The sequence below is a fragment of the Contarinia nasturtii genome, unplaced genomic scaffold (genome assembly GCF_009176525.2).
Source record: "Contarinia nasturtii isolate CC-2019 unplaced genomic scaffold, AAFC_CNas_1.1 Cnas_scaffold_1435, whole genome shotgun sequence".
Classification (NCBI taxonomy): Eukaryota; Metazoa; Arthropoda; class Insecta; order Diptera; family Cecidomyiidae; genus Contarinia; species Contarinia nasturtii.
This window is the reverse complement of record NW_022198772.1, coordinates 392,334-412,969: the sequence shown is the minus strand read 5'-3', so window position 1 is coordinate 412,969 and position 20,636 is coordinate 392,334. Positions and strand designations below refer to the sequence as shown.

The 20,636-nt window shown below is 33.5% G+C and overlaps 3 protein-coding genes and 3 non-coding genes across 6 annotated transcripts in view; 1 reads left to right on the top strand and 5 right to left on the bottom strand.

The window, feature by feature from the left end:
• The window catches only part of LOC116346127 (protein phosphatase 1 regulatory subunit 3B), a 31,940-nt gene extending 24,338 nt beyond the window's left edge, over positions 1 to 7,602 (bottom strand). Inside the window, exon 1 of the mRNA XM_031776034.1 lies at positions 7,102 to 7,602. The gene's annotated coding sequence lies outside the window, so the exon portion shown is untranslated. The remainder of the gene's footprint in view (positions 1 to 7,101) is intronic.
• A 2,720-nt stretch (positions 7,603 to 10,322) lies between these two features.
• Trnak-uuu lies at positions 10,323 to 10,395 on the bottom strand. The gene has a single exon. It is a non-coding gene; the product is annotated as a tRNA-Lys (tRNA).
• Positions 10,396 to 11,758: 1,363 nt separating this feature from the next.
• Positions 11,759 to 13,945, bottom strand: LOC116346140 (serine/threonine-protein phosphatase 6 regulatory ankyrin repeat subunit B-like). Its single transcript, XM_031776062.1, has 11 exons — positions 13,753 to 13,945; positions 13,603 to 13,656; positions 13,321 to 13,419; positions 13,127 to 13,255; positions 12,951 to 13,049; positions 12,772 to 12,870; positions 12,604 to 12,702; positions 12,420 to 12,518; positions 12,261 to 12,353; positions 12,111 to 12,189; positions 11,759 to 12,043 (listed from the first exon to the last, which is right to left on the bottom strand). The coding sequence occupies exons 1-10, from the start codon at positions 13,802 to 13,804 to the stop codon at positions 12,116 to 12,118; spliced, it is 897 nt and encodes a 298-aa protein (XP_031631922.1). The 5' UTR covers positions 13,805 to 13,945; the 3' UTR covers positions 11,759 to 12,043; positions 12,111 to 12,115.
• Positions 13,946 to 15,402: 1,457 nt separating this feature from the next.
• Positions 15,403 to 15,485, bottom strand: Trnas-aga. Its single transcript has one exon. It is a non-coding gene; the product is annotated as a tRNA-Ser (tRNA).
• A 1,700-nt stretch (positions 15,486 to 17,185) lies between these two features.
• On the bottom strand, positions 17,186 to 17,259 carry Trnan-guu. The gene has a single exon. It is a non-coding gene; the product is annotated as a tRNA-Asn (tRNA).
• A 1,719-nt stretch (positions 17,260 to 18,978) lies between these two features.
• Positions 18,979 to 20,096, top strand: LOC116346167. Its single transcript, XM_031776102.1, has 4 exons — positions 18,979 to 19,304; positions 19,364 to 19,497; positions 19,604 to 19,848; positions 19,916 to 20,096. Exons 1-4 carry the CDS (start codon positions 19,004 to 19,006, stop codon positions 19,998 to 20,000), a joined length of 765 nt encoding a protein of 254 aa, XP_031631962.1. The 5' UTR covers positions 18,979 to 19,003; the 3' UTR covers positions 20,001 to 20,096.
• The last annotated feature ends 540 nt before the right edge of the window (positions 20,097 to 20,636 follow it).

The window sequence follows — 20,636 nt, the reverse complement described above, 5'->3', positions numbered from 1 at the left end:
ATTCCAATACTTTACCTTACACACTAGGTGTGTGCGGAAAAGTAAAACGGCGATTTAATATTTGAAATAATAAAATGCAAGAAGTGTGCAAAGCATATAGATAACGGTTGCATTGGCATGAATATGCGTGTGTGTATGTGGGAATCTAATGAATGTTTTGATAAGCGCTTTTTACGAAACAAACAAATTATAAAACCGAGAAATTCATGCACACATACACCGAAGTGTAATGCACTTTTTGTCTGACACTTTATCGGAATTGAAAAATGAATTGAATCCGGTTTGGCAGAGAATTTTCGTTGGTATGGCTCCGACAAAAGAGAAACTTTTTTTGGACGGAACCAGATACCATTTTTGAACGAAAATTTCAACAGCAAAATGTAACCAATATGTTTAAATAGAGTCGCACAAAACAAACGCAGAGAGAGAGAGAGAGTCGTAATCGAATCACACGTTTGGTGCGTGATCTTGTTTCCAATTTGACGATTTCAAAACGTTGAGGGAAAGAGAGAGGAAAAGAGAGAGAGCAACAACAAATGCAAGTGAAATGGAACGAGCGAGCGAGTGAAAAGGGAAAGAGGCAGACTGTCGACATGATAGCATTTCCCTATACACAAACGAACGATTTCAGCCGATCGAACGCACATCGTTTTTTATTGTCATATCATCTTAAAACAGACGAGAGAACAAGCTAAGAGTATAAATACATTGTAAAAGTAAAGAAACAGTCTTTTTTTTGTTTCTATCGTGCGACCGAGCGCGTACGCGCATTTTCAAAACACAACATCGCCCAATCTTATAAATGAGCCAGTGTCACGCTATTCACTCGTGATGAGAACGACTTTTTTTCTCTTGTAAAACTTTTTTGTTCGTTGTGTAATTTGTAGGATAAGGACGAACTGTGTTGTGACACACTACAATTGCATTTATTAATTTATGAACCGAGGGGTAGACACACTTTTGGTCGTTCAGATTTGTTATTGTTACTCGTTCCGATTTAACGATTTTTAATGACTTCTATTGGATTTCCAAATGCTTTGGAACGGATTTGGATCAAAATTGGAGAAAAAATTGGAAGATCAAAAAGATCGCGAAAGATCCAAACATTCGGAAAGGTCTTTGTGAAGCAACAGACGAAAAAGACTCGAAATGACTCCGAAAAGCAAACATTTTGCAGAAAAAGACCCAAAATTTGGTGAATAATCCAAAGATTGGCGATGAATCCCAAAATAAAATCGAATAGGTCGATGATCGGATTGTGTCGTCAATTCCCAGTCGAACTCAAAAAATGTGCATTTGACAGGTTTCATTTTAAACACAACAAATCGGCTGCTCTACTTTCTAATTTATGAAAGACTGAAGTGATTTAATAACAAAAAGATCGTAAAAATCAAAATGTATTTAATGGACCCAAAAGAATCCAAAATACTTGAAAAAAGCTTAAATCATCTCAATTGAATTAAATTTAATCCGATTTCAAAGCAATTCACTTCGCCATTATTGTCAGTCCCCGGTTCTCTCTATATAACTCATTATCGCGTGCTCACTTCTACAGTTTCATACACACATCCAATGCCATGAATGTTTCGCTGATATGACACGAAGGCGCCACTACAACGAATCTAGTGTCTGTCTCTTTCTTCGTCGATTGTCGTTTTTTTTTTTTGGCCGATTCGATTGCTGACTGGCGTTAATTGACTCGTTGTTCATTCCATTGCATTTTTCTTAAATGCGCTCTTTCTCTCGCCATTTGAATATATTTTTTTCGGTTTCTATTTTCAGCGTTTTTCCTATGCCAAGTTGCAAGTTTCGGTTATGGTCTTTTGATTGCACATGTTATTGCAATTCATTTTATTTTTTATTGTGAATGAGAGACACGTTTTCAAAATTAATGGTTATACTCATTCTCTATCTATTCCCAGTCGCCTCTGTCTGTCTCTCGATATTTCATTTTCCTTCATTTGCGTTTTGTATCATTTAATGAGCAGCTCAAGTCTCTTAGGTATGCAACTATTTTCGGATTAAGTGAGCGCGACAAACGAGTGCAATCGGTTAAAATTTGTTACATTGATTAACAGGAATCGGGCAAGAGAAAATGTTGCTGCTTTTTGCAAAATATGCAGAAGATATAGAGAGAACATGAAAGGGAATAAAACAGAATTTTAAGTGAAAAATTCATAATAATAATAAGCACAGAGAGAGCGAGAGAGGGAGAGGAGAGAGATAGAGACAGCATCAAGACCGTAATTAAAATGGCCACGAAAGTTACGAGTGGAATTTAATGCTTTATATCGACCGGTCTGTCGGCGTTTTAGCATGCGTTTTACACTACCCAGATTAATCTTCTTCATGCTGTGCACGACCAAAACTTATATACATGGACCGGATTTCTCTTATAAATAATAATTTTTTTGTTCGATGCCTAAAAAGAACAGCGGCATATTAATGCTCAGGCAAGTTCCCTTTATAGCTGGGAGCCAAGATAGAAAGACGCTCGAACTGGAGCCGACACACACACACACACAGTAAGAGACCGGTTTAACATGGTTCATGTTTCGATTCAATGCGTATTTCTTTCTAGCCAAACACAATTTGCATATATATTAACAATTTAATGAATAAAACTAGTTGTTTGTTGATTGGGCTTCACTTTATTTGGATTCGGTGCATATAAATAATTCACTAACTACCAGATACTAACGGCTGGAAATGATACGGGAAAAAAATCATTCACACTGCATGATTTAAATTAAAGCACTTTTTTGTGAATTAAATTCATTATCATATAGAGCTACTTCCATTTGTTCTAAAAAATTCGATTTTAAAAGAAATGCGACTCCAAAAATATAAGAGATTTTGCAGCATTTTTTTTTTTTGCTGCGTTGATAATCTTTTGTTTATGACCAGTTCACCTCGCGATAAACATATGTCAGTTCACAACAATCGCCTGACCATCCTCAAATATTCTCATCGATAAATCTCAACCCCTCTGGTCCTTTCGTTCAAACTGCAGTCATTTCAACCTTAAGTCAATCATACCAATGCGATAATTTATCAAAAAACATTTTTTTTTGTCATATTATCCAATGGGTTGTTTCTCACAAAACTTCCCCGATTTACTTATTTTTTCACTCCTCATTAACATTGATTACATACATATTGCGCATTTTATTTTTAATCATATAGCAAAAATTGTTGCCTTAAAATGATTTCACTTTAAATGGAAATTGGAATTGCGTTGTTTTGAGAATTCGATGACATAAGCTGGGATAATATTGGCCACTTATCGGCGCTTATACTTATTTATTATTACACTTATTGTAATAATAAAAAAAAATCATAGATAATTGACTTTTTCACTAAAAAAAATTTTTTATTGATATATTGGCGCAGTTTTTTTACTACGATATACAAATGGAACGACCGAACGGTATAAACTTGGGCAAGGTTTTTCGATTTTTTTCTCGCGCAATATTTAAATCATGTTTTTCAAAGAGGTACCAAATCAATGTGTCAATAATTCATTTCTTTACATATTTACTCGCTAAATTGCATTTTTTGCACGTTTTTTCGTATACATACAACGGCTTGGTTTCGATTGCTGGTATCGGAGAGGCTTTAATCTAAATTGGTGCCGGCTCAAGCCAATGAAAAAGATAATATTTGTCATCAATCAAATGGAATTTGTTTTTCGATTTTACCGCACACCGTGGTGTAGGGCACAAGTTTTTTGTATTGATTTTCGCTCATGATATCGCCTAATGACAGACTGTCAATGCAAATTTGTTTGCCTTTTTTTGTAGCGCCTTTTTTGCGTTTTTTTTTGTGTGGTGATCTCTTCTTTTGACACCGTTTTTTGTTCAATTTTGCTTATTTTCTTCCATCTTCGTTTTCCTTCCATTACTACTAACAATAATACCCTTTGTGTGCATCGTTTGATCGAAAAAGTGCCAAACATGGTGCGGAGTCAAGAATTTCTCATCACATTGTGATATGATGTAAACACACTCAACTGTACGTTTATATTTGACAAACTATGTATGTTTGTTGTTTTTTGTTTTTATCTGCTGTTTCGTTTATCATCCATTCCCTCTTTCATTTAAAATTCGCATCAAATTGACAACGCATGGGGTCATCGTTGCAAACATTCAATTTCTAAAATGGAACCGATAGTAAAATTCTAATTTTGTGCTATGCCGTGATAAATACGCTAGTAAAATGGTCACCAAACAAAAACAAAACCGAAATCATTTCATGTTTGGTTAAATTTAGAACGCATTGCGATAAGATTAGTGTGACAACGATGAAATCGAAAGAAGAAAAAAAAATCGCCTTTGTTACCAAAATAAATAATAAATTTTCGAACATATATTAAATCATCGAGAGTCAAGGATGATAAGAGCCTCTGTGCTGATTTCTTTGTTAATTATGAAATGATTATACATACTCTATATTAAAAGTGCATCACTCAATTGTGCTATTAATTTTTTGTTCCGGCTAAAAATAAAAATTGTTCACGCATTCGATGTGTGCTCGAAAAGTAATGTGCTATCTTTAATAGCTGGTTTCATGTATTTTATTGTAATTTAACCTTGTTCACCTCTATAAAATGGCACTCGAACCACTCAGCTATTGTCGTACGACAACAATCGACATGATAATGTGCCAGGTGAACGATCGCGCCACACCACAAATGTTAATAAAATCACAGTTAACCATAATAACGACGACGAAGAAAAAAACGGCTTGATAATTGTTCAAATTGGGCCAGATTTACTAGTTTTATACTGCGAACGATGATGATTTTTAAAAAATCGAAATATTGGGCAATCCTCACACATATATGAAAGTTTTGCGTCGCGTTACTATGTCGCCGATCACGCACTCGACGAATGACGATCTTTCGAAGCGAATGAATGAAACGAGTGATGTCGATATTTTGTTTTGAATGTTTGTTGCCGTGCGCAAAAACACTGACCTATGCCAAAAAAAATTGTATATTCACTCGGTGAACGATTCGATAATATCATGACGCGATTCATGCGTCTTTTTTTATCGCCTTAAGAAACCAGTTTTGCGATGCATACATAAACGGTGCATACTTTATAAGGATGACATTCTTAACAAGGACTTTTATGTCATATTTTATTATCGATTTATGGCACAAAAGAATGCGTGATTTTACGAAAGAATTCTTCATCTTATTTGAATAAAAAAAATTTCGAATCTAATGTAATCTAAATTTAGACCGATTTTTTATCGATTCTGACGCCATTTCATTCATATGCGAATGAGATTCAGATGATTTCCTTCCGATGTTTTTGGCACATCTGAGATTGATTTTTTGTTGGACAAAATCGGTCTTTTTGGGGTCTATGCTTCTGGTTTCTGTGAAAGAATTTGCTGCCAATTGACGCAGTGATCTAGATCGATTGTTTTTTCAACCCAGAAACAATGTACAGACATTGATCGATGAAAAATCGTCGATCATGCCAAAAACGTTTGAATTTTTTTTTGCGGAAAATCCGCTTTTTTATACAAATTTCGGTGAAAGAAGGATATCTCCTTGGAATGCCGGCACAAAAAAATCTCGCTCATTTTAATTGGCATACTTATTTTTCGTCAAAAATATACGACTTTTTCCTGTCTTGTAGCAATGATATGTGGCCGTGATGAATGAAGTTCAAATTGGGTCTTTCAACTTGACGCCGTACATCATGAGAAGGCTAATTATTCTTTGTTTATCAGCGTAACTAGTCTAGAAATATGATGCAATGCGTTCCACTGTTTCGAATCGGGTCACATTTTCAATTTAAAATAATCATCGAGTCACTTTTTTTTAAAAATTCAGATCAATCTAAAAGTATTCATAGAACAGTTACGGACAGATTTTTTTTGTTACGGACACATTTTTCACTTTAGTTTTCCTTATATATGCTCACAAGGTTCGATCGTGTAAAATCATGTAACAAATGAGCTGGTGTCACGACAAACATGCAATTTTTTCATCTCTTTTTGTTTCGTCGTTCCTTGAGACGCTCGACTCAATTGACACAGTAAACTCTGTCATGAAAGATCTCTCTGTCTTTCTCTCGTAAAACGTGTAAATTCATATTCATTGTTTCATATTATTAAACAGTTGGGTTCAATCAGCAATAAAAAAAATTGATGACAGTGGAAAAATACCGAATTCCGTAGTGCCAAACACGCAGACACTCAAAGTCAATGACATTTTCTACGGCGGTCGCTAGTTTTGTAATAATTCGTGTGATTTTGCGTGTAAAGACACGATAGTCGTATCGATTTGTGCATGATTGTTCTGCGCGATGTACCAATTGTTCGTATCGTCGGTTTTCGTCCGTTTTGTCACCGTGATCATATCAGTGGCAATTTTCGGCGTGAGATAGAAGCGAAAAAAAGAGAGAACAACAAAAATGGGCCACGCACGATTTAATAAAAACTAAAACAAGCGCGATTTGATAACACGCGGGTCGTTAATGATTTGTTTTGGATTGGTTGACATGCGACGATAGAGAGAAAAAAAGCACATATGTTTGGCTTTTTTTTTATTTCGTGTGTATGTCACTGAGAGAGTGTGTGCACGCGTTTAATTATCTCGATAATAAAATTGAGTGTCTCTTTTGATGCGCACAGAAATGTCAATGCTAACATATGATTTTTGAAAATGATTTTAAGGACAAGGTCTTTTTTTTCATCGTTTGACACATATTAAACGAACACACGTGTGAGAATTCAGTAAAAAAAAATGAATTTTAGAGAGAACGAAATGTGATTTATGGTTTTTGAGAACGAACATTTATGATTTTTGGTGGATGGACTCGTTTTGTTACAAATGAACTTTGAATGAATTTTGAACTTTAGTCACTTATCGATAAAGTCATTTTCCCACTGCATTTATCACCACCAAAGAAATGACGAAAATTGGGCACGATCAATTCGAATGAAAAGTGACAACTAAACGATGACATTTTGCGTCATAAAAACTATGCCCATCGAGAACTTTCAAACTGATACAGACAATTGAATAAACTAAAACCACCGTCGCTTAACACATATCAATGTTATGGTTATCGTACTTACATGTCTCCGATTGTATGGTGATTGATTAAAAACTGTCTTTCATTTATTTGTCTTTAAAATATATGTCTCTGATAATTTCTTTTGTCCGTGTGTCTTTTTTTTAACTAAAAATGATTTACACCGAACAGTTTTCCACGATTAAAATGTTTTCACTAAATTGTTTTGAACAAAGAGCGAAAACAATCACAAAAAAGAGCACCACGCACAATCAACCAATTCTCTAGTCGTCCGAAAATGTGACGTTTCTCATCGTACGACAGAAAACCACTCTCACAAACCGGCAAGCGAGAGAGAGAGAGCAACGAAGAAAGAGATTAAAATAACAACAACGAAAAAAAAAGTGATTTACAATTAAAACCGAATGTGACTAACTTAAACTTATAGGTTGACAAAAAAAAGATTTAAAACAAACGAAATAAAAATATTCAATTGAAAGTATAATTTAGAGTAGTTCAGAAGTGAGAATCAAAAAAAAAAGAGTTGTATGTGTGCGTCTCATCACTTCAACCATCTAATGTAGACTGATTTGTCGGTGCGATCGGCATCGAGCTCGTTAGCAGTTGAGTGCGTCGCATGAGAAAACCGATACGGGCATGTGTGTGTGCGCGCGCACCGATAAGTGTGTATGCTCATGCTATTGCCGTCGCACCAATGCAGACATCGAACTATACACACAATACGATATGGTTTTGTGCGCGCGTCTCACATTCCATCGGCTCAGTACAGTGAGAGTATTTAAATGAACGAAAGAATGAAAGAAACAACGACGATAGACAGAAGACGAACAAAAAAATCACAATTCAATAGATTATCGAGCCTATGGACTGGCTGTTTGAATACTCACAAATACCAGGAAATTCAGTTGATTTATGTGTAAAAAGGGCCATTTCGCATACATTGAGAAACTAAGAGACGTAGTGGAAAGAAGAAACGACAAAGAGAAATTTGAATTGGTGAACGATGGTATGTGCAATACCAGAGCAGAAAGACCACATACAAAATAACAGAGCAGATAAATGGCGAAGAGACAGACAGAAACGAGAGAGAGAAAGAAAAAAGAGTCAAAGAGAAAGACTGAGAATCCACAGATAGGAAGAGAAACAGAGAAAGGAACCAAAAGTCAAAGAAAATCATCGGCATTTCGGTAGTTAAGTAATAAACTCGGCATATTCCTTCTTGTGTTGGTGCAAACGATAAAATTCGTTTTTGTTTTGCCAAATGTGGTTGTACTTTTGGTCTTGACTAATTTACACACTGATTTGTGTATGTATTTCATATTTTCCTGTGGCGACACATTATCCACTCTATATTACTGTTGCATTTTGGTTTTTCTTTCTTTTTCATTCTTTTCTCGCTATCTTTCACTGTTCGGTTTGCTGTAAAATCTCGTAAATTAGTCTCCGTTGATTGACTTTATTGCATTCAATGAGATAAATGATCGTATGCGGGCACATTCTCTTGCATCTTTCGTTGCATGCCAAATCCAATCGTGTATTGTCGGACGAAATGTATTTTCTTTCTGCTGATCATACATTTCTCTACATTTTACCGCTCTCTCTGCACTCTTTTGAACTGAAAGTACCAGTGTGTAGGATTATGTGGGAGCGTTCATAATCGCCTCGATTCTATCCAGCGACACGTATTAATGCAATGCCAGTCAGTCAAACCGGAAAAATGATTTTTTGTCGACGAAACTGGACGTAATGGGCGAAACCATACACATAAATTCATGTTTTTGTTCTTTTTCGCTCTCTCTTCCTAGTTTTTTACATTACATTTCTACGTTGCTCTGTCACTCTTTCTCTTTCTCTCTCTTTCTTTGTACCTATCTCTGTCTCCGTCGTCAATCTCTGCTTCATTCTGAAAGAGTAATTTCATCAAAGTTCACCAATTGTACATGACAATTTATCCGAATTTAATAGACTAGATCTACCGGTTTAAGACATATATATATATTTATTAGTTTCTCGTTTTTTTCTACTTTGACCTTATATGAATAATTTTATCACAGTTTGAATAAATTCTGTCGATTGCACGCAGCAAATTCTATTATAACCGTATAAAAATGATTTAATGCAGAAAATTCGATCATTTGAAAAAAAAATGGTTTTGCGTGCTCAAATATAAGTGACACCACATCCGTCTTTCTGAACTGTATTTGAGTGTGTTTCTCTTTTATCGCAATTTAATTGTAGCTCTCAATAAATTTAATGAACTTAAATTGTTTTCGGGTTTCATATCAAGTACAAGCAATTTTTCAATAAATTTACATCATTTCTATTCTACAAATTTTACGTCTCAAATATAATACACGTCAATATTTAAATGAATTTTTTAATCATTTGGTTTCAAATTGCGTTGTTATCAATTTTAGAAATGTCATGTGCTGGAATTTCAAGCTTGTTAGAATGTTCCAAAAATTGCCATACAAACTATGATTTCAATCAATTTTGTTGTATGACGATGCTCTTGGAACCTTCCGCTTGCTATGCTCAGTAGCACAAACCAATTGGTTTACTTTTGGTAGCTAGGGTATTGATTATTTACCATTTTTTCAGTAGGTAGAGGCGATTGTGCAGCAAATGGATCATTTATTTTAATAAGTCATTGTAACTCCATATTTATAAACAAAATGATCGTTTAATTGGCGGATTTTTACAAAGTGAGCGGGGTTGATTTTGATCACTGCAATATTTCACTACTTCTCACACAAAAAAATATCAGTTTTAATCACAAAAGAAAGAGTTTTTGGTTTAAATTAACCGAAATATTGGATGAGACTTAAATTCCAATATTTCAATGAGACTTGAATTTGTATTTCAAGTCAGTATTCGATGATAACAAAATGAAGTCACTTTTTTTTCGCGCGACGATGTGATCAACATGAGTCACGCGTATTACAGCTGAAATTGCTATGTAGCAGAAGAAAGACAGTCAAAAACAAAAAGAAATCTTTCGATCGATTTTTCTTGCATTTCCGATGGAAATATCACGAAAATAAGTACAGTGAGTCATTTAGATGACTTGTTCTGGAAGTGAATCCTATGGAGCAGGTGGAATAAATAATAATATAGTCCGAATTAAAGAAAAAACAATAATTTTAATCGTGAATTTTTGGTAGAATAATTTTTCTTTACTTCAAATCTTTTATTTGTGATGCGAATATTGAAAATGATGAAACCTTGAAAGGCGAAGGTAAAAAGCGAAAATAAAAAAAAAAGCGCCCGAAGGGGGACTTGAACCCACGACCCTTGGATTAAAAGTCCAATGCTCTACCGACTGAGCTATCCGGGCGATATGTAGAACGTTGCCAATTTGCGTTTCGGCCTGCCGTAAAGCTTTAACCACATCTATCATTTCGATCAATTATTTGATGATTTGGCAAGTAATGCTGTAAGTTTTTTACACAATGAGCTTGAATTTTCCAACACATTCGTGTGATTTCATCAATAATATTTCAGGTCAAATTCATGCATGCTTCGCTACTGATTTGTTTTAATCTTTCAGCACAATGTATGTTTTTTAATTGCATGTATTTGACCGATATAGTAAGTTATCAGATCGAAAGCTAGCTTCCGTATATTTGTGATTTAATAATGTGATTTTTTTTTTCACAAAAAAGTAAACCCGATTTTAGTTATTTTAATCAATAAAATAGTCGTGTCATATACGATGGCATTATCAGATCAGGAATTTATGAGGCTAGTAATTCGTAGCTTCCATATTGTTATGAAAAGTGTTGTTTTATCTGTAAAATCTACTTCAATTACGTAGTGGAATATAGGTGACCTTGAATTGCAATCACGAAATCTGATTGCACATTTTTTTATCATGCTACGGCAAAAAGCTCATTTCTCAATTGATGCATGCACATTTTTATTGTGTAATCACTTTTTGTAGTCAGATGTTATTAGAATGTTACAGAAATTAAGTTAAAATTGATTTCATTCACATTCAGCCACCTGAAAACATCGAACCAAATTCAAAATTGTTTTTAGATTCATTAAACATTTCAGCAAATGTTCTGTATTGTTATCGTTCGTTCAAGTAACCAAAACATACCGAATTGTGAATTACAGCAAGCAATTGCTTGTTGCCCTTGTACACACAGAGCTTGTATGTCATCTCCGCCAAACTCCGCACAGTCCCGCCATCGTCAAAACTACTCCGCAAATGAATTATATGGGTTTTGATTGATTATTTGATGATTTGGCATTTGATACTGTAAGTTCTTTGCACAATGTGCTAGAATTTTTCAATTTATTCATGTTCTATCAGTAATATCTCAGGGTAACTTCAGTCAGGAGAAAACAATTAACGAAAAACTTCAATGAAATGAACAAATCAATTAACTTAATTATCTCTCTGTGTTTAATTGTTGAATAAGAAAATGTAAATGAAAATATTTGTATATCAAACATCGCAAACTAAATTGTAAAAACATTTGAACGGTATAGCCTTAAACATGACCTTGAAAGCTCAATTGAATAATCAGATTTCTCCACATCTGCTGTAAATATAATCAATTCCAATCTCTAATTTGACAGATTAAACCGTTGAATTGTGGTTCGAATTAAACAGAATAAAAGAGATCTTAAATATTATTTAACAGCAAATACGTTTAAGTTCTTTAATATTTTATTTGAAACACATTTTATTACAAAAAATAACAAAAGAAAATTATTTTATTTTAAAGATATTGGTTTCTTATTCCTTCATACATTTGCATGTTAGGATTCATATTAAATATGGCAGAGAAGTTAACAATTTAGCAGAAAATCGGAGTCTTTATCTAGAAATCGAAATTAAACAATTTTTTATTGCAAAACGTCCTTTTCAGATTAAATGAAGCACTAATAGTACTAATTTCACTCGGTATCTTATCATCAATGTTTTTAGTATTCACATCAGCGCCATGGTCAATCAATAAATTCTTCGTTGTCTGGAAAGTGAATAAAAAACTCGATTTAAGCTTGATTATTCTACATTTCGGATGAAAGTGACTTTACATTTCCTATAAGTTTTCGAACATTCTCTTCTTTTCATTTAAAAATGCAATCATTTCGGTTTTCTTCTCTTTTCCTTCCTCTAGAATATTAAATTGAAAAGTTTCGATTAAAAAATGTCTCTATTAAATATAATTTAAAATAAATCATTACCAGTATCCATTTCACGTGGTATTTTATTATTTTTGTCTTTTGCATTTTGATCTGCTCCACTATCAATCAATACCCTTTGCACTTCTTCATTGCCTGAAAAGTGAAAACATATTCTAAATTGCAAATTCTCAATGTTAATTTTTAAATGTCTGGAATCACCTGCATAGTAAGCTATATGAAGAGGCGTCGACATATCGCTAGCTATAGCATTTACATTAGCTCCTTGTGTGATCAGATATTCAATTACTTCCTTATTGCCTAAAGCATTGATCAAATGAGTTTAATACTTTGGCGTATTGATCATACATACATAATGTTAATTATATAAAGAAAGGATAATTACCAATAAAAGTTGCGAAATGTAAAATTGTAGAATTCCCGTCGCCTTTTGCATTAACGTCCACTCCATGTGCAATTAGACTTTTACAAGTGTTCAAATTGCCTGAAATATTGATCAAACAGACAAAGTATTTGAATTTCATTTTTATTCTTCAAAAATTGGAAATTATACCAATCCAGGCAGCCAAATGTGAAGGTGGGAACAATACTTCAGCTCCAGCAGTTATATTTGCTCCATTTGCAATTAAATAATCAACCGTGTCATTTGAACCTGAAACATTAAGCGAATGGTCAGTTATTAGCTTGAATCCAAATAAATAAATTCGATTTTCTGAATACATAGGCAATTACCGTAGAGAGCGGCAGTATGGAGTGGTGTAAGCTTTTCGAAGTCTTCAGCATTCACGTTTGTTCCATTTGCGATTAGGATTTTGCATATTTCCAAATTATCTGAACGTAAATAAAGTAACATTGATTAGCCATGTGCGCAGATAAGAAACTGTTTATTCAAAATTGTGTAAAATTACCGAACATTGTTGCTATATGAAGTAAAGTTGTATTATAATGCTTGTCCATATAATTTACATGGGCTCCACGATTGATATAATTCATATCAGCTCCTTTTTCGATGAGAATTTTGAATATCTCTGTATTGCCTGCAAAAAATATATATAATTTTTATTAACAAATGCTTTATTTTCAATTCACAATTGAAAACTACCTTTAGCAACAGCCAATTGGAGTGGTGTGCATGGATGATGTTCAAACGAATTCACATTTGCACCATTATCGATTAGAAATGTGACTACATCTACTCTGCCTAGATTTGATGAACGGAAATAATTTAAATTTGATATACTGCACTATACTAGTATTGAATTTGTAAATTTCCTTTTTTTTTGAAGATAAATCTCAATCAAAAATAAAATGAAAAAAATTGAAATCCGTTGTGGTCATATGCAATATTGAACCATTAAAGAAATATTCATTGTCTTCAACTAACCTGATTTAATGGCATTGTAAAGATATTCACTGCCATCAGTACCGTTGATATTGTCTGAGAAGTTGATTGAAAACATTGACATAATTAATATTAGATTCGTTACTAGGGATATTAAATTTTCACTATCTGTTTGTCTTCACATAAAATTACCTTGTACACTCGCACCGACGAGAAAAACAATCACAAATAAAAATTTCATCATCTTATTTGGTTGAATTAAACACTTTGAGGGATTTATTAACAAGTTAATCCAATAAATTTAATAGCAACACTATTCTTATAATGAAAGCGGCAATCGAAATGTGAAATTACCGAAAGTATCTTCCAAATAGAATGATTATTTGTTGCGTTTAACCTCCATATTTATAGCAATGACACAAGGTTAAATGACTGTGAATAAACATATAGTTGAGACTGATTAAAAACCTCAATCTCAATATAGTGGTCCGACTTTTAAAATTATCTCAAAACAACCAATTAGATTTGACCACATTTGCTACAGAAAGCCAATTGCTTCGAAACGTTTAAACAGTGATAATAAGACATTTGATTTCTGTGTGTGCGGAAGAGTAAAAATTAAGAATGTTATTGGCTAAATTCATTTAATTAAATGTAACAGCAAAAAATATTGGTTGAAAAATATTGGTCACATTTTTGTGATTTTTACTTTTCCGCACACCCACTGTGTGCAGTAAAGTATTGCAATCACCCCAAAATTTTGAAATCGCTAAAAATCGTTTTTCTATGCGTTTTGGGTATAGAAAATCACAGAGCAACGGTTTTTTGGCCATGTTAATGTGGGGATGTGGTACACTGTACACTGTACACTGTACCCTCTATATTAAACCTTAATGACGTGAAACTTTGCACAGGCTATTGTTTATACAAAAAAATGATATTCTGAAAGTTTGAAGAAATTTCAATCAAAATTAATAGTACCTGCCATACAAATTTTTCGTTTTTGAGAAAATTTTGTAAGGGGGGTACCCCTACTTTTAATTGAAAAGTTAATAAGAGTGTTTTGTTGACTCGAATTTGATCGAATTTCTTTCTAAAATGTACGCTTGCAGTAACTTAATCACAATTAAAACGTGTGGATCTTATTTCTCATCAAAATACATAATTTCACCAAATTGGAAGTAATTTCAATCCCAAATGAAAGTACTCCCCATACAAAATTTTCTTCAGGAGGGAGGTATCTTCAATTTGTATTAAAATTGCCTCAAAAAAATCACATTTTTGGTGACTTTTTCTTTCCGTACAATATACACTCTGCACATTTTGAAATATTTATACGTCAATACTGTTTTAATTGGCCAAAAAACTTGACTGCTCTTAGACAATATAATTCGGTAGTTATTGAATTAGTACTGCACTACCAGTTCGGTAAAGGAAGAAATTTGGAAACAGTGAGGAAAAGTTAGACTTACGGATGTAAGTTCCTTTTTATTTTTAAACAGTGTGGATCGTTTCATCAATCTGCATAGGTTAAAAGCCCAGGGTCCGAGAAATTGTCACCTCCTCTGTTATTGATACACCCTAATGAACAATTCTCAAACGTCATGCAAAATAGATAAATTGAAGAATAATAAACCCATGCTCAATGCAGAAATGCGCGAGAATAATCCAAGCAAACCGCCGCATATAGCCAAAAAACTCCAGAAAATTGTGTGAACTTGTTCGTTGCGACGTTTCCATTTGTGAAATATTGAAATAAATTTAAGAATTGAACTCCTGGAATGATTCGAAAAAGGAATGAAAAGTAACTTTCAATGATATTGCATAATTAAAAAAAAGATTCGCTGCGAACAGGATTTGAACCTGTGCGGGAAGAATCCCAATGGATTTCTAGTCCATCGCCTTAACCGCTCGGCCATCGCAGCTTATATAAGATAACAAATGAAGAATCGCTTATAATTTTACGCATAATGATAAAATTAAAAAATAGACAACCCAATTGCTTTGTTTTTTCTTTCAGTTGTTCAAACAGTCTGATGGATATGAACAGATGGATTTATATTGCCAATGCCAATCGCTTTCTTCATTTCATCTTGCAATGCCAATCACATACCGTGTATACTTCGCTGTATCGATTTTTATTAAAAATTGTAAATAAGAAATGCTCACGATAATAAAAACAATAAACAAATGGTACCCTCTTTATTTTTTTACTTTCTTTTCTCAATTTCAAACAAAAATATATTCGTCTCATATTTTGCTCGGTTAGTTCATAATTTATTCATTCAATGCACACAATGAATTGACAGCTGAGCTTAATTGCAATATCTTTTATATTTGACATTAATGACCACACGTGTGTTAATTAGCTATCTCACTCGCTGCAACTGTTTGCATGCCATCCGCTTTATCAGAAATCAATATGACAGGTTTGCTGCCAGGGTTAACAAATCCCTCTGAATATGGTAAAAATCGACCATAGTTTTTGGTCATTTAATGTTGAAGTTATCGCGTTTATCACAAGAATTCAAATTCAAACCATTTCCAACTTTCAACCCTGTTGGCTGTGGTTCGGGGAAATTGTTATGTATTTCAAAAAACGAAATTATTGGGCATTTTTGATTGAAATTCCGAGTTAATGCATGTGAAAACGATCATGTGCATTGCAATCAATGACATGAAAAATTATAATTAATACTTCTGTTTTGTTTGCGTTGGCTCAATCATTATCTAACCAAAGTAAGCATGATCCAAAGTCACACAAAAATACAGTTGGCTTGATAGTGTTTTTGGAAATTATTTTCTCATTGCGTTTAGTTCGAATAATTATGTTATTTATAAACTTTCGTTCGTAAATTTTTGTTTTTTTTATTTTTGCTATGGCTACAACTGTGAAAACAGTTCTAAGGCGTTTAGCGTGTGTTCGAATGTTGATTACAAAATATATGATAAGGGTGGATAAAACGCAGAAAGAAAATGAAATAAATTGAGCATTAAATTAGGTCTTCGCCACGTCAATAAATTCTGTGAAATATTTTTTTTTTTTTCATATGGCTTAAAAGGAATTGAGCATATTAGTTACAAGATAATTTTGAGTGTGGAAATAGATACAAATCGATATCGACACAATATTTCTATGTTTAACTCAGTCTCTTAAGTGAATTCAGTGCAATAATTGTTTTCAATTTTCCCATCCACTCTCAGTCCGGACCATTTTTGGAGCCAATATGTCATTTCTAGCTAATTGAGCATTCAGATCTCTCCAAAAATCTACTCATTTATTATGTGTGTTGTGTATACCGCGGTACGACCGTTCAAAAGTGCAACGTTCATGTAAACCAAGTGAATCATCGCATCTGCTGTAAAATACATCCCGAAAAAAGAATGAATAGTTGGTGCATGAAATTAGTCTCTGTTGTGTCATTAAATATCTCATTTTAGACAGCAATTTTGATCATTTTATAACGGTAAAAATGGAATATGTTTTTGCGTTTCAAAAATAAATGTTTGGTCTCGCCGGTAGGTTAAATTTTTTTTTACTTAAAAATAGGTAAAGTTAACGTTTATGAATGCTTGGAAATGATTTTTTTATTTCGCAAAGAAAATATTTATAAAAAAAAGAACTCGCCCCCGGGTGGGCTTGAACCACCAACCTTTCGGTTAACAGCCGAACGCGCTAACCAATTGCGCCACGGAGGCTATATCTATCAATACGTTGATCAAAAATTACAGCCAAAACTATTCACAGTGTTAGACTCACAATGATCATTTCTTATTATCAGCATTACTTTACAAGCATCAATGAGATAAGAAGAAAAAAATGAAAGACAAATAAATTGCTTGTTATCACTTTTCGTTCATATAATTTTGTTGTTGTTTTTTGTAATTCTCATTTTTGGTTCAGGAAAATAATGTTGTTTTATAAAATATCTATCTATCTATTTTTATAAAATATTTTTTATCAAATTCGAAGAAATATCGATTTGTGATTAAATTGCAGGTATTGTCAAATCTAAACAAATGTCTCATCAATAATTCATGTCCATTTGTGCATAAAAAAAAAGAAACAAAAATAATATTTTGATGCCAAATTCTATTCAGAGCGGTTCATATCGATTCAAACAAACTAGAACTTTCCACACTATGAAATGAATTGAACCATCAACCTTTCGGTTAACAGCCGAACACGCTAACCAATTGCGCCACGGAGGCCACGATCTATTATTTGATAACTACAGACTAATTACTGGCCATGGACGTAATCATGAAAAAAGCTATTAAATCATTCAACGTGCCGTCAAATCTATAGACTACATAATCTGTACACAAAAGTAAACTAGTAGAAAATGCTGCTGCCGTTGGCGTCCACATTTCTCACTCATAAAAACTCGTTAGGAGCATTACAAATGATTTGGGACTACTAGGAGACGTGCTGATTAGTTTTGAGCAATATCTGTTGACCGGTGTAATTTTTGGTGACACGATGTTTTCATACAAAAATCCACAAAAAATTTCATTTATGTATGAAAGAAATGCCTAAGAAAATAATATTCACAAGTTTTCACGGTGATTTAAGTTACTGCAACCATACATAGACCATAATTTCAGTTTATTCCCAAAATTTCGGTTCCATGCGGAAAAGTTAGCCTCTTTATTTTGTCACGTCTCTTTCTATTTCTCTTCCATTTTCGGGATTTTTTTCTTTACCATCTTTGTTCGCCTTGGGAAGAGAAAAAAGTTTCAATCTTCAACTGAAACTATTTTGGTTTGTTTCACATTAAAATCGCACCTGAACAAACACTACAACTCAAAAGAATAGCACCACTGTATAAGGCTTCATTTTTTTCTCACTTTTACTTTTTTATATACCAATTTGAAATGAGTGTTAACCCTCGCTATTTATATACAGAATTTCAACCGTGTTTGTGTCTAGGGGGCAGACACGTGGAATAGGATTAGACTTTTAGTATAAAGATTCGAGAAATTGCAATGAACTAGCAACGTCTGTGAATGGATTCGCGTGGAATAGCGAAACAGTGCATGGAATAGCAAAAATTGTTTCACTTCAAATCCATTTGACATTTCTTTTGACGTTTATTGATGGATTAGTGGAATGGTGCGGAATAGCAGAATTAACATTTTTGACGAAAACAGTGCATGGAATAGGAAAAATAGTTTCGATTTCACATTTGTGTTTTTGGATTAGTGGAATAGCTGGATTAGTAATTTATATAGTGGATTCGGAATTTATTCTTGGTGTCTCCCCCCTAGGTTTGTGTGGATTTGAACTATGCAAACATGTGTTGTTTTTCACATTATTTTTTCAATTCGTCTCTATAATATGAAATATTTGTAATTTTAAAATTGTTGCGCGGAGTCGTCTTGAATAATTTATTTTTCAGTTTTTAGAAAAAAAATGTCATAGTCAGTTTATAAGCAACTGATGATTAAGTTACATGTCACCATGAATTTGCTGCGTAAAATGTTGAATGCAAAGTGTGTTGTTTTAATGGCATTTGTAATTTGCGTCGTGGCAACTGTAGCTGATGCGGTATTTGGAAAAGGGAAAAAACCATCCAGTAGTGATCCGGATATAATTTGGGGTGTATTCAATGCAACGGACATCAATGGTAACGATATTGTTCAGTATACAATTCGAAATATACCAAAAAAAAAATTTGACCAAGCATTGGACATAATGATAAACTATTACTTGACCGACGAACCAATATCGGTGGCAATGGGTATGCTTACGCAAAAATTATGATTTTAATTTAAATTAACAAATAAAAATACACTTCAGGTATAATCAATGACAAAAATGTTGTAAAGTCATATCGGAAGCAATGGCTAAAAATACTAAAAAATGGATTGTCAGTGGCCTGTTTCAAAAGTGGAACCGATGAGATCGTTGGAGTACAATTGTTACAAATAGAGGTATGAAACATTTCAATTGCATTTTAAACAAATTCGAATATACGTGTCGTTGCTGACGTAAAACCCCATAAAAATCGGGAATAAATGTTCTTCATTCACTTTTCAGTCGAAAAACTCAGGATATTACGGTTTTGATCTATTTGAAAAATATAATGTTACCAAATTTTTGATCGACGATGGTATGGCCGTTGTATCAGCATATCGTGGCCGTAAAATCGGAAAACAATTACTATTAGCAAGAGAACCAATTTGTGCGGCTCATAATTTAAGGGTGACGTCAGCTATTTTTACATCCACGTATTCACTTGCAATAGCCATTGATCTTGGATATGAACTTAACAAACAAATCGGGTAACTAACTATTCATGAAATAATTCCATTTTCGATGCTAGAAATACTAACTTTTTTGCATTTTTAGATATGAAGACGTAAAGCTCTACCGAAAATCATATTTGCCATATATCGATGGTGTGACCATGGTTCTGATGTCAAAGCAATATTGAGGCACAGTCGCTACATAATTTCATCTGATAAAAAGAAAATGCGCACAAAAAATGTTTAAACCAAATTAAACAATAAACAATTTTTATCAGAAAAAATCCATATTTTTTAACTGATGACGGCAATGCCATTCAAGTCTGAGTGAAAATTAAAACACAGCACTGTAAACATGTTTTTTTTTAACTCTTCTAAATTTAAATTATTCAAAAATTCCAAGAAATGATATTCAAATCGCAGGAAAGATTAGTTATAATTTCGCACTCAATCGAATATTGTTTTTCAGTTGTGACTGTGTCCATTTGCACAAAGACATTTTTTACTTGCAGCCCACGCCATCTGTTTAGCTCTTATTGATATTAAATGTTCGTCATCAAATGTTTCCGCATATTCTGGGCAGACGCAATTTTTCGGCAGACGATTTTCTTCGGATCCGATGATAGAGGAATGCTTTCGCACATTGTCCTGGCCGCTTCGATGTATATTGGCGCCAATTTCTTCACTTCTTCCATCTCTTTTTTGAATTTCCCAGCTAATTCGGCATGGTCCATGATTCATCGCTATTTCTTTGCAAATTTCAACATTCAATTCTCGTATGGCACCTTGTCGCTCATTTATTACATGCATTTGGTCACGAAGAA

Coding starts and splice junctions, on each gene's coding strand:
- LOC116346140 (XM_031776062.1), bottom strand. CDS start 13,804: ATGATGAAATTTTTATTTGTGATTGTTTTTCTCGTCGGTGCGAGTGTA. Junction 12,703..12,771: donor ACATTTGGCTGCCTGGATTG/GTATAATTTCCA, acceptor TCAATATTTCAG/GCAATTTGAACACTTGTAAA. Junction 12,190..12,260: donor ACCACGTGAAATGGATACTG/GTAATGATTTAT, acceptor TTAATATTCTAG/AGGAAGGAAAAGAGAAGAAA.
- LOC116346167 (XM_031776102.1), top strand. CDS start 19,004: ATGATTAAGTTACATGTCACCATGAATTTGCTGCGTAAAATGTTGAAT. Junction 19,305..19,363: donor ACCAATATCGGTGGCAATGG/GTATGCTTACGC, acceptor AATACACTTCAG/GTATAATCAATGACAAAAAT. Junction 19,498..19,603: donor TACAATTGTTACAAATAGAG/GTATGAAACATT, acceptor TTCACTTTTCAG/TCGAAAAACTCAGGATATTA.